Genomic DNA, 19,378 nt, shown 5'->3' on the forward strand with positions numbered 1-19,378 from the left:
AAATCTCTCCTGCCCTAATAGAATCTAATAGAGTCCTAGCTTGCACTATTGTGGCTAATCCATTCACAGTAAAATGCCAAACTGTCTTTCCTTCTCCTTTAGTTGCCAGGCTTATTTCTTGCAGCAGGTAAGTTACAATTACAATTTTTACTGATTATGCAGCATCACCAGCTACATACACCTGACATATTGACACATACTAAGGTTGAATAAGATATGTTCCTACTTTAGTAGATTTAACCTAAAATACAACCCAATATCTTCCCAACTATGTTAATATCAATCAATTACACTTTTACCGCCTGAAACCAATAGTCAGTGTATGTATTTTGACCCTTTTCGTGTCCCGTACAACTTTTCTCCGTTTCTATGCGACGTGAGGTTTCTCTACTTAATGACGCGCGAGCACTCAACCACACTTGAAATCGATTTGTCCCGCCCTGCGTGCGACGTTCTCTCTCCTAATTGGTGCGTGGCGATATCGCTCAGCAGGGATTCCGACTGTGATTGGCCGGTGCTAGCATTTTTGTTGAATTGTACTAAACGTCATAGGGCAAATAGGAGGAACTGATGTAGCTTAGTAAATCTTCCTATCCAGAGCCTCTTGACAAGGGGGTAGTTGTTAAATCCATGCCGAAATAACGAGTAATTACTATACGATTCCGAAAAGCAGCGCAGTATTATAGAGTTCTTCCCAGTGCCGTGGCCCTGGGACCTCTGTGTTACGGAAAGCTAATCAGGGCGTCTGTCAGAGGCAGAATCCACGCTGCTCGCCTCCAGGTGCAAGTAAAACTGCAAATTCTGTTCAGGATTATTACTCTATGTGGTGGGTGTGATGTGGATATGGGTGTGAAACTACTACTTTTAGCTATTTATGCTGCTAGATTACCCAGCCAGATAGCCAGCTTGCACCAGATAAGACTACTTTTTACCAAAAAGACGTACTGACGCTTGATAAACTGGCTTGTTTATTACATTTACCAGTAGTGTAATTACACCTGTGTAAAAGATGCACATTTGTCAATGTGAAGTTAATATGCAACAACATTTGTTGTACTATGGGTTTAGTAAATTGCAAATATTGTGGCAAATCTTTGTTATGCCAAAAGTTTGTCAAACTTGACATTTTTGTGCTTTAGCAAATGTGCTTTGTCCTTTTGTAACCATTGCCAAAAAAGGATTCATATAACCCAGTTACAATTCCCTTGACATTGAAGCTGTCATATATTTGACAGTTGTGGCACTATATGCCCAAAAATGACGATATACTTACTGGTGCTTCCTTTATCTGTAATAAAAACGCACAAATACTAGAGTATTGTAGAAATGATACCTATATTGGCTAACAATAAAAATACATTGTAAGCTTTCGGAGCTCTAAGGCCCCTTCGTCAGGATAAATACAAATGAAAACTGAAATGAAAAAGATTCCAGTTTTCATTTGTATTGTGCCTGACGAAGGGGCTTTAGAGCTCCGAAAGCTTGCAGTGTATTTTTATTGTTAGCCAATATAGGTATAATTTCTACAATACTCCTTGTATTTGTGTTTTCTTATTATTTTTGACACTGGCTAACACGGTACTACAGTTTTTGTTTTGTTTCTTTATCTGGACACTATTGACACCAACTACACATAGAATTGTAATGTTATATGGGTGATTGAAGGTTGTAGTTTAATAGTAATCATTAAAATAAAATAGAGGATTAGTTGTCTTTTAATAATGCTATTTAATAAATAATAGGCCACAATCAAGAGCCATTTTCCCTGTTTTGGGCTTCATAATTGATTGCATAACATAAAAATTGTTTGTCTGAGAGAGCCCAAGTGTGTTCTTCTTCAAAGAGCTTGGTGCCTTTTTTATGATCATGGAATTTCATTGTGAATTTTAATAACCTTAATAACTTAACCATATGTGGTACAATTTTCCTATATATTGCACATCAGACATACTTTTCAAGCAGCTTCTGGGCTGCTGTCTTTGTTTTACACCACTGTGTGCCTCGATGGAATTATATTTCATCTAATTATTATTTTAAACTTTTTTCTTTAGTAGTTATGTATTTGATTAGAATATTCTCCACTGAACACTGCAGCGGTTCATACTTGCATAAATAAATGTTTACCACAGCAGAGGTAAATCTTGACAGACATAGACATCTTTATAGACAACTTAATTGTAGCAGTAGTGGCATCGCCAGATTATATCTGTAAATGCGAATACACTAAGAATAAATGTTGAATGTACAGAATGTTTGCCGCCCCACTCCGAAAGTATATTTTTTATGTAAACAAGTTAAATGTAACCCTGAAAGTGCATAATTTTCCTTTGAATTAGCTGACATTTATTGTTCATGCCATGTAACTTTTTTTGCTTCTTATTTATAGAGTTGTAGGAGAACAACTATAGCATGGCAGGAGAACAAAAGCCATCCAGTAACATTCTGGAGCAGTTTATTTTATTAGCCAAAGGCACAAAAGGTTCAGCCCTTCCAGCTCTTATAAACCAAGTATTAGAGGCTCCTGGAGTCTATGTATTTGGGGAACTTTTAGATTTACTTAACGTGCAAGAGGTAAGGATGAAGGCTACTGTTTCTTTCTCTAATAATGTTTTTTTAACCTGCTGAAACTTTAGGCACAATACTTGTCCAATAAAAACTGTATAGCTGTGCAGAAAATCTTCTAAAATCATAAAATGTTAAAGGAATAGTAATAATGCTGCTTTTACAGTGGTCATTATGAACCCTTTTGAATGTTTTTTTTATTGCAACTGATCATTGCTTCTTATTTTGGCATCTGTATAGGACACTGCTACTAGTGAGGAAACACTGCTGCCATATTGCTTAGTTGACAATTCACTAAATTCAGTATCAGTGAACAAATATATTTGAGGGAAAATATAATCATCTTTTAACACCAGACACTCTGGTTGTTCAAAGATTAATAGTAAGTCTGCAGCATCCCCTTAAAGGAACAGTTCAGTGTAAAAATGAAACTGCGTAATATAGATAGACTGCGCAAAATTAAAAATATTTCTAATATAGTTAGTTGGCAAAAATGTAATCTATAAAGGCTGGAGTGGGTAGATGCCTAACATATTAGCAAGAAGTCCACTTCTACCTGCTTTCAGCTCTCTAACCTCATAGTTAGTCGGTGACTTTAGGGGGGGTCACGTGGGACATAACTGTTCAGGTAGTTTGTGAGCACGCAGGTCAGATTCAAATGCAAACGGACTGAAAATTTATGTCCCATATGGCCCCCCCCTCAAGTCACTGAATGGTAATTCAGTTGGTATTAGGCTGTGCAAAATAAATAATATTTCTAATATAGTTAGTTAGGCAAAAATGTAATCTATAAAGGCTGGAGTGAACAAATGTCTAACATAATGGGCGGAACTCTACTTCTTCCTTTACAGCTCTCTAAGCTGTTAGCAGTCAGTAACCAATCAGTGACTTGATGGGGTTGGGGCAAATGGGCCATGTGTTTTATCTCAGATTTATTTTTCTTAAAATTTAAAAAATGCAATTGTCTAAATTTGTTTTACCTAAAAATTTGTAATATTGTGGATAGTTGTGTAATTATGGAAAGTGTTAGAGGTTCTCCACTCAAACTGTTTTTTCGCAATGAAAGAAAATGTAATTATGAGCAACTTTCCATTCCAATATACATTAATTAAAAATTGTATTTGCTATTGAACAAAATGTATTTTTCTTTTTTTTTTTTTAAATCCCTAATATCCACATGTACTCCAAAAAGTTATAGAATGGTGTTAAGCATTTAGCCTGGCATTGTGCCTCCCACTTTATGCACACTTACAAGATATGGTTCATGTACTTCTTTGGACTATACTATATTTTTTATTAGTTTATTTATGTTTCTCTCTTTCTCAATTTCCCTTTCACCCCAATAAGCTTGGTGATGGACCCCATTCTGGTTACTTGAAGCTTCTGAATTTATTTGCTTATGGAACATATCCTGATTATATTGGTAAGAAAGTCCTCCTACTGGATGATGTTACTGATGTGTCATTGTTTTTATTTCTTCTGTGTTCTGTGTTAAACTTGTTATATAACTCATTTACAAACAGATTAAAGTGGATGTCCACCAAAAGGACAAAAAAAATGATATGCACAATTAAAGGACATGGAAAGGTAAAGTCACTTGGGGGTGCCAAAATTTTAGGCACCCCCAAGTGACTTAAATCGCCTACCTTGTACCCCGGGCTGGTGCCCCTGTTCGGCGAGAACAACACCAGCCCGGGGTACCTGCAGCACTTCCTCCTTCCTGGTTCCGTGCGCGCGCATGCGCAGTAGAGTGAAAAAGCAGAACTTTAACAGAGAAGTCGGCTTTTCACTCTACTGCGCATGCGCCTATCGTATAGTCGCAGCTAAACGAAGGAGGAAGCGCATCGCTACTGGTACCCCGGGCTGGTGCTGTTTTCTCCTAACAGGGGCACCAGCCCCGGGTACAAGGTAAGCGATTAAAGTCACTTGGGTGTGCCTAACATTTTGGCACCCCCAAGTGACTTAGCCTTTCCTTGTCCTTTAAAGAACATTTAAAAAAAAGTAATTGTAAGGTATTTTTTAATATTGCTTACAATTTTCATTCTGCGAAAATTATATTGGGGCATATTTATAAAGCTCTGTTAAAACAGTTGGCTAAATGCACATTTCTGCACCTCTTTTAACACAGCCCATCACTGGTCTGTCCAGTATAGCTAAAAGCACCTGCAAAGCCATTTGTAAATAATTGACTTAGGCCAATGCCACACAGGAGCTGATCTCAGCATGTGAATCAGCCCCAAGGCTGCCATTAGCTCCCTGAACCAATGTGTTGGCCTGGGTCTAGGCACACGATGCGGATATCGGTGCTGAAACATGAGAGTTTGCATTTAGGAGAGGCTAATACTTATAAAAGTGTATGCCAAGAATCAGCCCCGACGCTACCATTCAATTTCTTTTCTTTGCCTGTACCTAGAACCATTGTGTCAGCCTGGGTGCAGGTACATGTGGTAGATATCTGCTCCCAAATGCAAACCCTTGTGTTTGAACGCCAATATCCACTGTAGGTGCCTGCTTGCCCGAAACAATGGTTCCAGATGCAGACAAAAAAATGGCAGTGTTGGGATTGATTCTAGGCCTGTGCTTTTCTGCAGGCTGTAATCAGCTCCCGTGTGGCATTAGCCTTAGAGACTGATGCAAGTCTAGTAAACTTGAATAGAAAAGGGATAGATATTTAAATTCTTACATAATTTACATCATTTTTCTATTGCTAGTTTTTACTCAAGGTAGCGAGTTTTTTAAATGTATTTTGCTAGGTCTAAATATATAAGTTCCACTGTAACACTATTGCATAACCTCTTATAAATAATGAATCTAGAGCTTTTAAAAATCCATTTATGCCAAAAGGGAAAACTCCTTTTTTTGCGAGCTCCAGTTTTATAATTATGTATTTAACTTTATACCAACTGTGCATGTTTCTAGTGTAAAATGAAATCTACACTTTTATAAAGCCTGTGTGGTGGTTTGTACAAACCCATTGGATGTCAGTAGTAAAGTAAAGGTGACACTGCCAGGATAGTTGCCTACTGGACAGCTAAAATAAGAAATTGTATGCTTTGTCATTAGTGAGCGGCAGTGATGTGTTCCTGTTTGCCTTGTCTTGCTAGCCTCAAAGGACAGCCTGCCAGAGCTCTCAGCTGTACAGAAGAACAAGTTAAAGCATCTGACCATCGTGAGCCTTGCATCCAGGATGAAGGTAAGTGAAGCAATAGTCTTTACCATTATGAAGTTTTGGTCTAAAGGTCCCCATACACAGGCTGATAGTAGCTGCCGATATTGGTCCCTTGGACCGATTCGGCAGCTTATTGGCCTGTGTAGGGGCAGAAAGGAGGGGCCTGCCCGACTGATATCTGGCCTAAAATTGGCCAGATATCGATCGGCCAGGTTAGAAAATTCAGTCGGATCGGGGGCCGCATCTGCTCGTTGATGCGGTCCCCGAACCGACTGCCCCATTGCCGCCCACATAATCCGATTGTTTGGCCCCAGGGCCAAACGATCGAATTTTTTTTATTTTTTTTTACCTAAACGCTCCCCGATATCGCCCACCCGTAGGTGGGGATATCGGGTGAAGATCCGCTCGCTTGGCGACATCGCCAAGCAAGCGGATCTGCTCGTGTATGGGGACCTTTAAAGTCCTTGGTTGTGGGAAGTTATTGATCACACAGCACTGTATATTTTATGTTGTACATAAAGCACATAATAAGCACTGACATAAGAAATCTTTGTTGTTTGTTTTTTTTAATAGTGTGTTCTATTTAATAAACTGTCTTTATACTTGATTATTGTTTGCGGCTGTAATTGATCTTAATTGATTTAACTGCATGTTCTCCTCATGGTGGATTATATGCATGGTAATTTATTTAAAATGTTACTGAAATAGTATTAAAAATACTTTTCATGTTATTGTCCATGTCAGTTTCCCAAAGGGTTAACACTTATTTTTGCTCAAAATATAGATTTTTGTTGCCACAGCTGGCAGGTGATTTATGTCCAATGTGCTTGAATTTGGAGTGTAACCCATATTTTTAAATGGATACATTCATGATGTTTATCATTGTCATGTTTTCTGGTACTTTTCAGGTGTTTTCTGGTACTTTAGGGCCAGTTTACCTTTAAAAATAAAAAAATTGTCATCCCCAGGTAATTGTGTCATAGGGTATGACGGGCAAAAGGGGTTGCTAGGTTAAATTAGACACTAGCAACCAGATAGCTCTTGAAAAACTGAGGAGCTACTGCACAATAAAAACCAGTTGTCTTAAAATAGCACTCTCTACATCATACTAAAAGTTAATTTAAAGGGGAGCAATCCCTCTTAATATTGTTTCACTTTTTGCTTCAATGTTGCCATTAAGATTTCACTGTCACCCCTGTCCTACATAAATGAATGATGCCATATTGTTTTTCTGTACTGGCAATAGTGAAACATTCACTTTACAGCCACTAAGGGTGATGTTGTATTTGTGTTAAACTTGAAAATTTCAGGACACCTTTTCAATCAGGCACTGCAGTTATAGCAGACAAGATAATCCAGTACAGAATATGCTCACTGTAGCATAGTTGGGACACCTAGGCTGCATACAGAGTGTTTCATTGCTACTACAGCAAACCCCATCTTCCATTCAGTGTGTTTTAGTTGTAGTAGCTGATAGGAGCCAATTATCAGGTAGCTTTTACTAGTGTACTTTTGGACTTGGACATTTGATTGTTTGAGTTTCTAGACCTGCAGCAAACATGCCTGTTATTACATTACTCTTTTTGTTTCCCTGATTGTATGCCCTTGAGAACAATTCATGAATTGGTCTGATCATTTGGCCCTTAAGCTCTTGAGCTTCACAGGCTACATGTACCTTCCAACAAAATTTAATGTCCACAGCTTTTAAAGGTACTCTTTAGATTTCTCAGTGTGACAACATAACTTAATATAATTTGAGGAACATGTGGTATAATTACATAGAAAATTGCGGACAGTTTTTTTTTATAGAGTCTTGGGCCTATGTGCTTATGAGAGGGATACCAGTTCTTTCATTTGATAGAGAAGAAAAAAATAAAGAATACTCATAAAAAAACAGCTGTAAACTTAAAATAGCTTAACAAACTGTTCATGTAAAAAGATCACCAGTTTCTTAACACCAAGCTGCTGGAGCTTTGTCAATCTCTTACAAAATGAAGTGCAATGGAAAAAGAAATTTATGAAACTTTAAATTTTGACTGGAGAGGACGTGACATTACATGATGTTTATATGGACACTGCTATTTTCCTTTGTTCTGTTAGCAAGGATTCAGCTTATGGCATTTATAACTTTTTCCATTTTTTTTCTGTCAGCTAAGTTCTTTTCCACTTTATGACTTTCACCAAACTAGTAAATCTGGTCCAGTAACTAAGCTGGGGAGGTAAGGGAGAGAGTGCAGGGAAGCACAGAGCTCTCTAGAGAGAACTAATTAGCTCTGTTTTTAAGTAGGGATTGTGCAGCAGGCTCCCGTGGTGGTCATGGTGCTATGTTGCTTGCCCTAGAGGCGTACAATATTCTAAGCATTTCTAAATGTGCCGTGTTTGCGTGTTCCAGCTCCGTGATGCTGATTGTCCAATTTAAGTTATAGAAGAAGATTTAAAGAACTTGCTTGTTTGAACTGTTGCTTTTTTTTTGCATATGCTTATACCATGTAAATAAAATTACAAATCACCAGTTGACATGTTTAAAGGGTTTATATCTATAATAAAATGTCAGTAATACAAGGAAATGAAAATGCAGAAAAGAATTTACCACATTATGACATATTACAAAAAGCAGCACAGAAAGAAGAACTCTGCTTTCTTTTGTATGATAAAGCTTTCTAAATATGCAATTATTTTTACTCAATTTAATGTAAAATTGCATGGGTATGTTCATTAATATTCTTAATGTTTCACTTAGTCTGCACTTCTTTATTTTTGCTAAATTATTTATTATGCAAATAAAGCATGATGTTTTCTATTTAAAGAGATAGTGGGAAATTTTTTTGGAATTAAAAGATTTTACTATGCAGTGCAATGGCACCATTAAGTTTTTCTGTAAATTAAGACTGACTAATTGTGTGTGTGTGTGTGTGTATATATATATATATATATATATATATATATATATGTATTATATATATATATATATATATATATATATATATTATATATATATATATATATATATATATATATATATATATATATTTATATTTTATATATATATATATATATATATACATACAAAAACAAAAGAGGAGCACACCCTATAAATAAAGCAAATGCCCTTGGTGCTGGTCAAACAATTTTGGTAGACAGACAGAGTACCGCACACAAAGGGACTTTATATAGAAAACAAAAATATTTATTGAAAAAAATCCGACGTTTCGAGCACCAAACTGTGCTCTTCCTCAGGGACAAACCAAAAGAAAAAATACATACACACCCCTTAAATACCCTACTGTGCAAAATGGCGCCAAAAAGTGCAGGTCATCACCATAGTAACCAATGTAAACAGATAAATACACAAAGTAAAAATCACAAATACAATACATGAACATAATTGCATATACAGCTGGTTACTAAAGGAAATCACAGACAAAAAGGAAATGAAACAAAAAGAATATGTGTAGCCGATGTGCAGAGTGAGAGTATCAATGTAGATAAGATACAATGTTATAGATCAGTGAAATGGGAGAGTCCCCACCAGAAGCAAGTGCACGTTGCCATTTAGAGCTGACCGAGAAGTAAAACAATAAATAGCTTACTGGGAAGCTTCCCCACCGCTTACATTGGTTACTATGGTGATGACCTGCACTTTTTGGCGCCATTTTGCACAGTAGGGTATTTAAGGGGTGTGTATGTATTTTTTCTTTTGGTTTGTCCCTGAGGAAGAGCACAGTTTGGTGCTCGAAACGTCGGATTTTTTTCAATAAATATTTTTGTTTTCTATATAAAGTCCCTTTGTGTGCGGTACTCTGTCTGTATATATATATATATATATATATATATATATATATAAATGTATTATATGACCTGAGTCTTTGGCAGTGGTAGCTTCAAAAATGTATTCTTTATGTCTCAGTGCATTCCTTACTCAGTTCTCTTGAAAGATCTGGAAATGAGGAACCTCAGGGAGCTGGAGGATCTTATCATAGAAGCTATTTATACAGACATTATTCAGGGCAAACTGGATCAGCGCAACCATGTGCTAGAGGTTGATTTCTGCATCGGACGGGACATTCCCAAAAAGGACATCAGTAGCATTGTCAAAACACTTCAAGAGTGGTAAGCACTTGTTCCTGATTTTATATAAGCGTGTAATAGAATACCTCTTTTTCCCTTTATTCAAGGTGGTGTTTTCAACAAGAGGGTGAAATTATCAGCCTAAACCTGTCCGTCCTGTGGATACCACAAATTTCGGTCCTGCCTGCACACCACTAGTTCACAATAGTTTTTTTTGTATATATGTATGTATAATCTTTATTTATAAAGCGCTACTTATGTATGCAGCGCTGTACAGTAGAACACATTAATACAAAGAGGGTTTTTTTTAAGATAATAGATAAATACAAAGTATAACAATAAATTCAAATAAATACAAGACACAGTTGCAATAAGTCAGACACAAGAGGATGGAGGTCCAAATATATTAAATTTTTTTGGGTGTCAAATGATCAGGTCAGCCTGATTTGGCCCACTACCTGAGTAGCCAATTGATATATTTATATAATCATTTTTTCATGTGGAGGTGCATTTCATTTAATGCTCTATTCATTGCTGCTTAAAGTGGATTTCATTTATAAAATTAGTTATTAGTGTGATAGACTAGGGTTTATTAATACAAAGAGGGTTTTTTTTCATGTGGAGGTGCATTTCATTTAATGCTCTATTCATTGCTGCTTGAAGTGGATTTCATTTATAAAATTAGTTATTAGTGTGATAGACTAGGGTTTATCAGTTTTTATTTTCATCTTCCCATGCTCATGTTGATCTTGTTACATTTACTAGCAAGATTACAAATAGGCTTAGAGATGTTTGCAAATATTATTATTGTTATAAAAGAGTAGCATATTCTTGCTGCCACCTGCTCCAATGGAAATTAATCAGGCATGCGCAGTAAACAGCTCTTGTCTGGTGATCACCTGTTCCAGGATCAGCTAAGTGCTCTCAGCTCTAGATTGAATAAATAATCCTGAAGTTCCCAATGGACAAAAAGAGGGAAAGGTACTGAATTAGGCTAAGAACAGATGAAGATTGTTGGGCAACCCAAGAGAGAAGCAAATGCTATAAATTATTACTTTATTGACCGGTCCCTCACACCCTCAGTATACTTCAGTACCTTCTCTTCACGCATAGTCACAGCTTTAAGAAAAAGAATACACAGGCAATTTTATGAAAAAATTACAGTGAAATCAAATTACAGTTGGCTAGGGGTGAAAAGCTTCAGACTACATGAAGTTAAGAATTCAGAGACAAACCAAATGTGTAATTTAGAAACAGGCTGTTGCTGTGTTTGAAACCAGAGGTCTGCTAGTGTTTTAGATTTAAATTTAAAACATATGTGAGTAGGACTACCCACTTGTATGGACTTAAGTCATTTAGGGATTGATACTCTGCTGTTTTTAAAGTACTACTGTATTTTCTTCATTTCTTGGTGTAGTACATTATGCAGATATGCTTATCCGTAAACCTGATATCCAGAAAGCTCAGAATTGCGGGACGGCCATATTTTATCCACGTTGAGCAAATAATTCAAAATGTTTAAATGATTGCTTTTTCTCTTCAACAATAAATTAGTTCTTTGTACTTGAGTATGACTAAACTGCATAAATTCATTTTGGTGGAAAAACATTTCTGTTGGGTTTATTTAATGTCTTTTTAGTGGATGCAAGGTATAGTGATCTGGAAAAAAATCCCTTATCTGGAAAGCCCCAGGTCCCAAGCATTCTGGATAATAGATTCTATACCTGTGTACTGTACAAGCTTCCCATCTCAGCACAAGCCATTCCCTTGCAGGTTTCAGTTTTTTCCCTTTAGTTTGCTGTTCTTTGTGTTTGGATTTTTTTTTTAATTATAATGCTATCTCTCCTCTGATTTGAAAGTTTTATTTTCTCTCATCTTTTATATCCCGGTGTGGACACTAAGCACAGGTTAAAGATATAAGGACACAGCAAAGTCAAAGAATTGCCCTCCTTGGAACAGTGGCAAGTTGGTTTTAGCAGCCCAAAAATACAAACAAATAGTGCAGCTTCTGTAAAGTAAGAAACCTAGAAAACCAAGGGATTTGATCTTTAAACAATTTCAGCTTCAAAAGCAAAATACTTCTATGTTTCTTAGAATGCGAAGCACTAGAATCCAGTAATCCAGAGAGGATAAAGTGAGCACATGTATGTATGATTTAGAGAGCATAAATTGTTCGTTACACGTGATAAAAGTGGTTTCAGCAAGAAAGTCAATGTTATTACAACATTTCTTTAGAATATTATTGTCACTGGACTGAAAAGGAACGGAAGAATAAAATACCACAATAAACTTTGAGTTTGAAAATGTTCTCACCTCTCTTGAACCTTGTGGTTTTGTGTCTCTAAATCTTCAGTTGGCCCTGTTTGCTACTTGCCTTAAAATAATCTCCTCAGTAACTCTTACCCTCTGGCCTGCATATTATATCAGAAGCCTTGCAGACTAAATCTTTCAGTGCCTGCTGTAAGCACTTAGTATTGAGGGAGGTGAATGGGAATTCCACATTAAAAAAGGAAGTAAGCGAAGCTCCTCAGACATTCACTTCCATAAATAATCTTATTAATCCTTATACAAATAAGGTGGAGGCTTTGGACACAGTTAGTCCTCTGCTCACAAGAAATGCCCTATATCTATCTGTAACATTTTCACTCTTTATGGAATACCTTATAAGCTGATGTTGAAACACTGTGTTTTGAAGAATATGCTGATCAGGAACCATAAACTACACTGAGCATAAAAAATGTAAAACAAATCTGCATCCCTTGTCTGAATCTGTATTCCTTTTAACCAATTTATCCATCTATAATAGATATTGGACCTTTCAAGTAAAAACTTTCTAATGCCCCACCTTATTTGTATGCAAAAAATAGAAATTCTAGGAAAGAAGTTTGTTACATTGGGTTGAAAAAAGACCAGAGTCCATCAAGTTCAACCCTTCTAAGTAAACCCAGCACACACAAACCTATACTTACCTATTTATACACTTGCATAAATAAACTATAATACAACCATTAACTGTAGACATTAGTATCACAATAGCCTTGGATACTATGCTTGTTTAAGAATCCAACCAGTCCCCTCTTAAAGGCATTAACAGAAACTGCCATTACAACATCACTAGGAAGGACATTCCACAACCTCACAGTTAAACATTCCTACGCTGCTTCAAATGGATACTCTGTTCTTCTAATCTAAAGGGGTGGCCTCTGATGCTCAATAAGATTGTTATTTTTGGGCCCCCTGTGAACTCTGTATATAATAGAGAGAGAAAGCCAATTTGAAAATAACCTTTAATCAACAATATGTTTCAGGTGTGATGGCTGTGAAGCTGTGTTAGTGGGAATTGAACAACAAGTCCTGAGGGCAAATCAGTATAAGGAGAATCACATTCGTACACAACAACAGATAGAGACAGAGGTAAGTATCTGCTAACACAATGCAATGTTATACCAGCAACTGTAGGCTAAGGAAATATAAGTTATATGGTGAAAGCATCTCGAGTTTTCTCATTATTCTTATAGGAAAGGAATGGGATAAAACATCTTATTTTGAACCAGCGATTTATTTTGTAATGACTGTCCCCATACTAAATTATAAACTGCATTGGAATAATCGTAATAAGAAAAATGACAGTAACATAGTTACCTCCTTTCTTCTCGAAATGGGTGCCCTTGTGTCTGCTGGAAGGATACCTACTGGTAAATAAAGCATTAAAGAGATTATTATATGATTCCCTTATATATTTATTCATAGCCTCTGCTCCAGTTTAAACAACCCCAACTTGGCCAGTCTTTCTTCATAACTGAGACTTTCCATACCTCTTACCAGCTTAGTTGCCCTTCTCTGGACCCTCTCTAACTTAATAATATGCCGTTTAAGGACTGGAAAACAAAACTGCACGTTCAAGATGGGGCCTTACCAAAGTGGAAGAATAACCCTCTTCTCCCATGAATGCATGCCCCTTTTGATTCAGCTCAAATCCTTGTTTACCCTTGCATAGCTTGCTACAGCCAAGTTTATTATCTACAAGAACTCCAAGTTCCTTCTCCATTATGGATTTGTGCAGTCCCATTAAGGGTATAAATGGCATTAAATTTCATCTGCCACTTATCCACCCAGATTACTAGTTTGTCAAGATCCTGCTGCAAGGATGCCCACTTCCTTGATAGAATTAATTGGGCTACAGAGTTTTGTGTCATCTGCGAACACTGATGCATTACTTACCTTTCCCAAAGTCATTAATGAACAAGTTAAATAACAGTGGACCCAATACAGAACCCTGAGGGAACCCACTGAGAACCTTACTCCAAGTAGAGAATGTACCATTAACAACCACCCTCTGTAGCTGATCCTGTAACCAGTTTCCTATCCATGTGCAAACGACTTCACTAAGACCAACAGACCTTAGTTTAGAAAGTCAATTGTGGGGCACGGTATCAAATTAGTCTGACATGACCAGTCTTTCATAAAGCCATGCTGATTACTGCTCATAATGCCATTTTCCAAAACATAATTTTGAATGTGATCCCTTAACAAGCCTTCAAATAACTTGCCCACAACGGATGTCAAACTTACTGACCTATAATTGCCAGGCTAAGAACCTAATCTCTTTTTAAATTGAGAAATTACATCAGATTTCCTCCAATCCATAGGTTCCATACTAGATGAAAGCAACTCTGAGAATATCAGAAACAGAGGCCTGACTAGCACTAAACTAAGATCTTTCTGTTACCGTGGGTGTATTCCATCTGGCCCTGGTGCAGTTAACCCTTTATATATAATGATATGCGTCAGCCACTGACTAGATTGAGCTGAGCCAACAGTGCAGCTATGAGGTGGATCTTGGCACTCTGCAATATAGGAATATTGCATACACTGAAGAAAAGAACTGGTTTAGCAATTTGCCTGTTTCATTATAACCATATTGTTACCATAATTTAATGGGGCCACACTCAACCCACATCTTTTTACTATTAATATGCTTAGAAAACTTTTTGGGGTTAGTTTTAGCCTCTACCACAATACGTTCCTCATTTTCTGTCTTTGCTTTCGGTATTGCTGATATAGCAATGCCAGTTCAGAGCTGTCCACCCCAGCATCTTCACCAAAAATAGCAAATCTATTGGTTTGGACATCTGTGGACCAACCCCCCTACCCTTCTGTCCCTTACTTCTCCTCTTGACAAGCTTCACAAGCTTGTCTCCCTCATTAGCCTCCACTGTCCCTTCTCCATACCCCACTCACAGGGCCCCTGCCAGTAGTTGCTCTGTGAGCCTCTTGTCCTCCCACACTCGCTGTGCAGTCAGCAACTTATTGAGGTATATACCAAAGAACACAAAGCCTGGTGAGAATTTACTTGACTAACCCCCCCCCTTAATTAAAAGGCAGAAGGAAAGAGAGAAGAGAAATGCTGTTTGTTACCAGCAGTAAAAGTCAGTCCCTATTGACCTACAAAATTGCACCTCCCCCAATTTTTCCACATTGGTTCAATCTACCGGTAGTTGCTCCCTTAAGACTTAAACTTAATTGAAATCCACAATTAAAAATTTTAAATTTTTTCTGCTTGAATTATTTGACCTTGCACACTCTCTTTGGGTTTCTTTCTGATCAGTGAAAGGTGCTCCCCATTTTCAAAATACTGTTTTGTTTACCTACCAGCTTACTAAACTCGCAGAGGAAAAAAAAGCTGTTTACCTCAGTCAGCCAGGTAACACTTAGAAAACACACAGCAGTCAATTAATTGCACTTACTTCTTCCTTTCGCCCAACACTCCCAGCATGCACAGCAAATGCCTTTTGGTTTTTAATGCATGCTAAATGCTTAATTTACATGCAACACCTAGATCACATGCATTATTAAACTGAAATCACAGGTAATTGTATTTCAGTTGCTGTTTTTCTCATTTATCTTGCCAAACATAATATGTGAAAAGGTGCGTTGGTTTGCATTCTTTCTACTGCTTAGCTAGAGAACTTCCCGGGTGCTACTGGGAATGGTAGTTCTGCAGCAGTTAGTTGGGAAGCTTTCATTGGCTGAACTACTGGAGGCAAAATTACTTATTTCTTCTACATATTCCAGTTGGAAACCAGTAAACTCATGAAGGTATAAGGAAACCTTAAAAGTGCTGTACATTTGTAACTTTTTCTTTGAGCCATGTCAGTGCAGATTTGTAGGCACACCGGCAGCCAGGGATGATAAAATGGCTGCATGGGTGTAGGGACATTTTATCCTTTCTGACATGCTGCATTGTGAAAGCTTTCCTACCGGCAATAGTGTAAATCGGTGGTAGAAAAACATGCGTTGTGAGATGACTTTAGAAAGCAGAAAACATGTTATGTTTTCCTGTAGGCGATTTACATTCTCGCATTCAAGTTTAGTCCCCACTGCTAGATGAGATTAATCACAGGGCGACAAATTTCCTTGTGTGTCTTTGCTCTAAATGTTTGGTGTTTGCTTCAGAAAGACTACTATAGTTTATATGCTGTGTAGCCATGGAGGCAGACATTTAAGCTGGAAAAATGGAGTAAGGCTAGTGCCACACGGGCAGTATCTACCCCTCCACTTTTAAAAATCAACAAGTTTTTCCCGAAATTATTGATTTAGGCCGGGTGCAGGCAGACGCAACATATTTTAAACCAAAACTGCATACTCAAGCATTATTCGTCTAAAATAAGCTGCACGTGCCTCAACCTGGGCCTAATCAGTGCTTCTGGGTGCAGGCACAACTTGCAGGTTTTTCAATGTGTGGGGGCGGATTCTTAGCCTGCAGATAAACACAGACAGAGAATCCATTGCGTGTGGCAATAGCCTATGGGCAAGGGCACACTGGTCGTATTGTCAGCCTGTGGATAGCTGCAGGCCGACAGTACGCCAGTACTCATTGTGCCTGCACCTGAAAGCATTATATCTGCCTGGGTGTAGACACATGCAGCCGCTATCCGCCAACAAATGGCAAGTCTTGGCCACATCTTTTTATAATTAATATACTCAAAAAACTTTTTGGGGTTCGTTTTAGCCTCTACCACAATGCGCTTCTCGTGTAAACATTTTGTTACATAGAAGACATTTTTTTGAATTACCAGCAGAGGGCACTGTCTCCATATATATCCTTGTGGAATATTCTTGCTCTTTATACAAAAAAAAATTTTGGAGAAATTTGTAAGAAATCCTTCATACACCACGTTGTAATCATTTTTTTGCATTTTCTTTAGAGCTTACCCAAAGTGGGAAAGCATTTGAAAGGGACTAGTCATCTGTGGTGGAGATTTATTGCGGGCTGCTAATCTCCTTGTGTGTCAATGCCCTAAGGCATATCTTGAGAGGACTCGCTGTGCTCTTCCATATAAAACTATGTGGGGCAGTTAGGGAGGCAAAGCACACTAAATGGAAATATAAGTCTACAGTGTCACAGTGCTTCTGTATCTTTTGCCTGGTCCTGCATCACTGTGACTATAAAACAATCATTTATTTGCTGTTTTCTTCATAAAGCTAAGCCAATTTTGCTCTTTTGGCTTATATACATGGCAACGTATATACATTTTTAGTTAACTATGTAAGTTGCTTTAGCGATATATTCATTGCTTTTCCTGTATCTATACTTGATTAGGTGACAAATATAAAGAAGACTCTGAAAGCCACAGCCTCCTCCTCAGCACAGGATACCGACCAGCATCTGGCAGAGCGTGAGGGCCCTCCACTAACTGAACAACGACAGCCCACCAAAAAGATGTCGAAGGTTAAAGGTCTGGTCTCCAGTCGCCACTAATGAAGATGGGTTCAGGGAGAAGGCTCCAGTGGCCTGCATACTCTCCCGGGTTGTTTGCAGACTAAATCATGATTGACCGGTGTATCAGCCTCTTCCTCCCTCCATACCTCTCAGAGAATAAAAATGCCATGGGCAAGAAGGAACCCATTGCAGTAACAATGCTGTGACTGTTTGGTTGGCAATTCTTTATCTGAGCAGGACAATTTACCTAGCAGTTTGCGTATCCCCTTCCTGCTGGAGAGGCTTTTTGTGAGACATGCTGCAATGTACAGCAGGCTCCTCTACTAGTTAGAGGATTATAAAAATGGCTTCTTTTTGCTGATTATTTAAAATCCAGGTGACTTTGATCTTGTCATTTTAAGGGATTTAAAATGTGCAAGGGGCATATTTGTAGATAATGCTCTCTGTTTCTTAAATACACCCCAGAATATTTTATTTTGCTCTTTTTCTCCAGGTTGAAAACTTGTTACTAGCTTTGCCTTGACATTTTCAGGAGGAGAAAATAATATTTTATGGTCCCTAAAAAGTATTGTACACCCACAAAATATGGTGACATTATTTTGTAAAGAGAAGTGGGTGATGGGTAGAAAAGAAAGTTGGGGGAACTTCCGTTTGTAACTGCACCACTTGGTTCTCAGGTTTCAAAGGCTTACAGTCAGGTGGGCAATGTAGAATATTCTGTTTATCTTTGATAATTTGGGGTTTATGGATTGTAACATAGCAACTGTAGCTGGTGTGGCCTATGCTCATGCCACCTACATAATTCAAGAAGCAGAAACTTTTTAGAGCAGGAAGGAAATGGTGCTAGGAAGAAACCTCTAGCTATTACAAAAGCCCTTTACACTTGCCTGGAGAAAAGCTTGGGGATTTTACATGCAGGTTTGACCTGTATAGCGCCAAATAACTGCATTGACCTAGTAATGTCCTCAGTTGGGGAAGTGTGCAGCCTGTCAACGATATTGTTACTGTTACTGTTGCTGTGCTTATAAATCTCCAAATTATTAAAAAAAAAAAAAAAATACACTTTTTTGGATTCCTTTTATTTTTGAGGTTGGTGTTTTTAATATAGAGGTTTGACATGGTGGGAAAGAGTTTATGTATTTTAAAGGGTGTACATGCCACAAAATAGGGGAAAAACTCATAGTGGCTAAGGCTGTGGGTATAGAACATGAGCTCCACAAAATTGTCAGCAGTATACTTACAGTATATACATGAAAAACAGTTAAACATTTTATTTTCTATTTATTATGGGAAGTAACTTACTTTGCACACCTTCATTTGTAGTCCTCTCTTGTTTTTCTGATCCTATTTTTTTTTCTGTAAATCCCATGGTACATTATCTTTATCTCCTGTTTTGGCATGTGCGAATCACTTTGTATTTCCATCTCTTTCTCATGAGCCAATGCACCATCTCATTTCCCCTCATTGCCCCCTTACTCCTATTTTCAATAATTTATTTACCTGGGAAGTGACGGTTGGCTCAGTGAATTGGTCTGTAGCAAAAGGGATGGTAGTGCAGGGAGGCAATTGTTTGCATTAAAAATAGACAACAAGTGTGTGATTTATATTGTGTTTCAACACTGTGAATTCAAATAAATCACACATTGGCCTCTCTTATAATAGTCTGGTGCATATTGGGGAGCAATGGCACCTACTAAATCTATAGGAAGACAGTACTCTTTGCCTACCCTTAGTCCTGCATTAGATCAGTGTTGGCTTTGATGCAAAGGGATGCACAAACATTAATGTGTTGTCTAGTCTTAGATTTCACTTCTGAGTCCTACTTTTTTTCCTCTTGAGCTTCTCTTTCTGAGTTT

At 37.7% G+C, this 19,378-nt stretch overlaps 1 protein-coding gene across 4 annotated transcripts; it reads left to right on the top strand.

Moving 5' to 3' along the window:
• Positions 1-536: 536 nt before the first annotated feature.
• Positions 537-18,580, top strand: cops7b (COP9 signalosome subunit 7B). Of its 4 annotated transcripts, none has more exons than XM_004914384.4 (7): positions 537-826; positions 2,387-2,571; positions 3,910-3,985; positions 5,667-5,755; positions 9,639-9,841; positions 13,108-13,213; positions 17,403-18,580. In XM_004914384.4, the coding sequence occupies exons 2-7, from the start codon at positions 2,410-2,412 to the stop codon at positions 17,559-17,561; spliced, it is 795 nt and encodes a 264-aa protein (XP_004914441.1). In that variant the 5' UTR covers positions 537-826; positions 2,387-2,409; the 3' UTR covers positions 17,562-18,580. The 4 variants fall into 4 exon arrangements, with proteins under 4 accessions (XP_004914441.1, XP_031758038.1, XP_004914442.1 ...); XM_031902178.1 differs by having other exon boundaries at positions 537-794; XM_004914385.4 differs by having other exon boundaries at positions 537-786.
• Positions 18,581-19,378: the final 798 nt, after the last annotated feature.

This window comes from Xenopus tropicalis, chromosome 5 (genome assembly GCF_000004195.4).
Source record: "Xenopus tropicalis strain Nigerian chromosome 5, UCB_Xtro_10.0, whole genome shotgun sequence".
NCBI classification, from domain to species: Eukaryota; Metazoa; Chordata; class Amphibia; order Anura; family Pipidae; genus Xenopus; species Xenopus tropicalis.

Coding starts and splice junctions, on each gene's coding strand:
- cops7b (XM_004914384.4), top strand. CDS start 2,410: ATGGCAGGAGAACAAAAGCCATCCAGTAACATTCTGGAGCAGTTTATT. Junction 3,986..5,666: donor AACATATCCTGATTATATTG/GTAAGAAAGTCC, acceptor TTGTCTTGCTAG/CCTCAAAGGACAGCCTGCCA. Junction 9,842..13,107: donor GTCAAAACACTTCAAGAGTG/GTAAGCACTTGT, acceptor AATATGTTTCAG/GTGTGATGGCTGTGAAGCTG.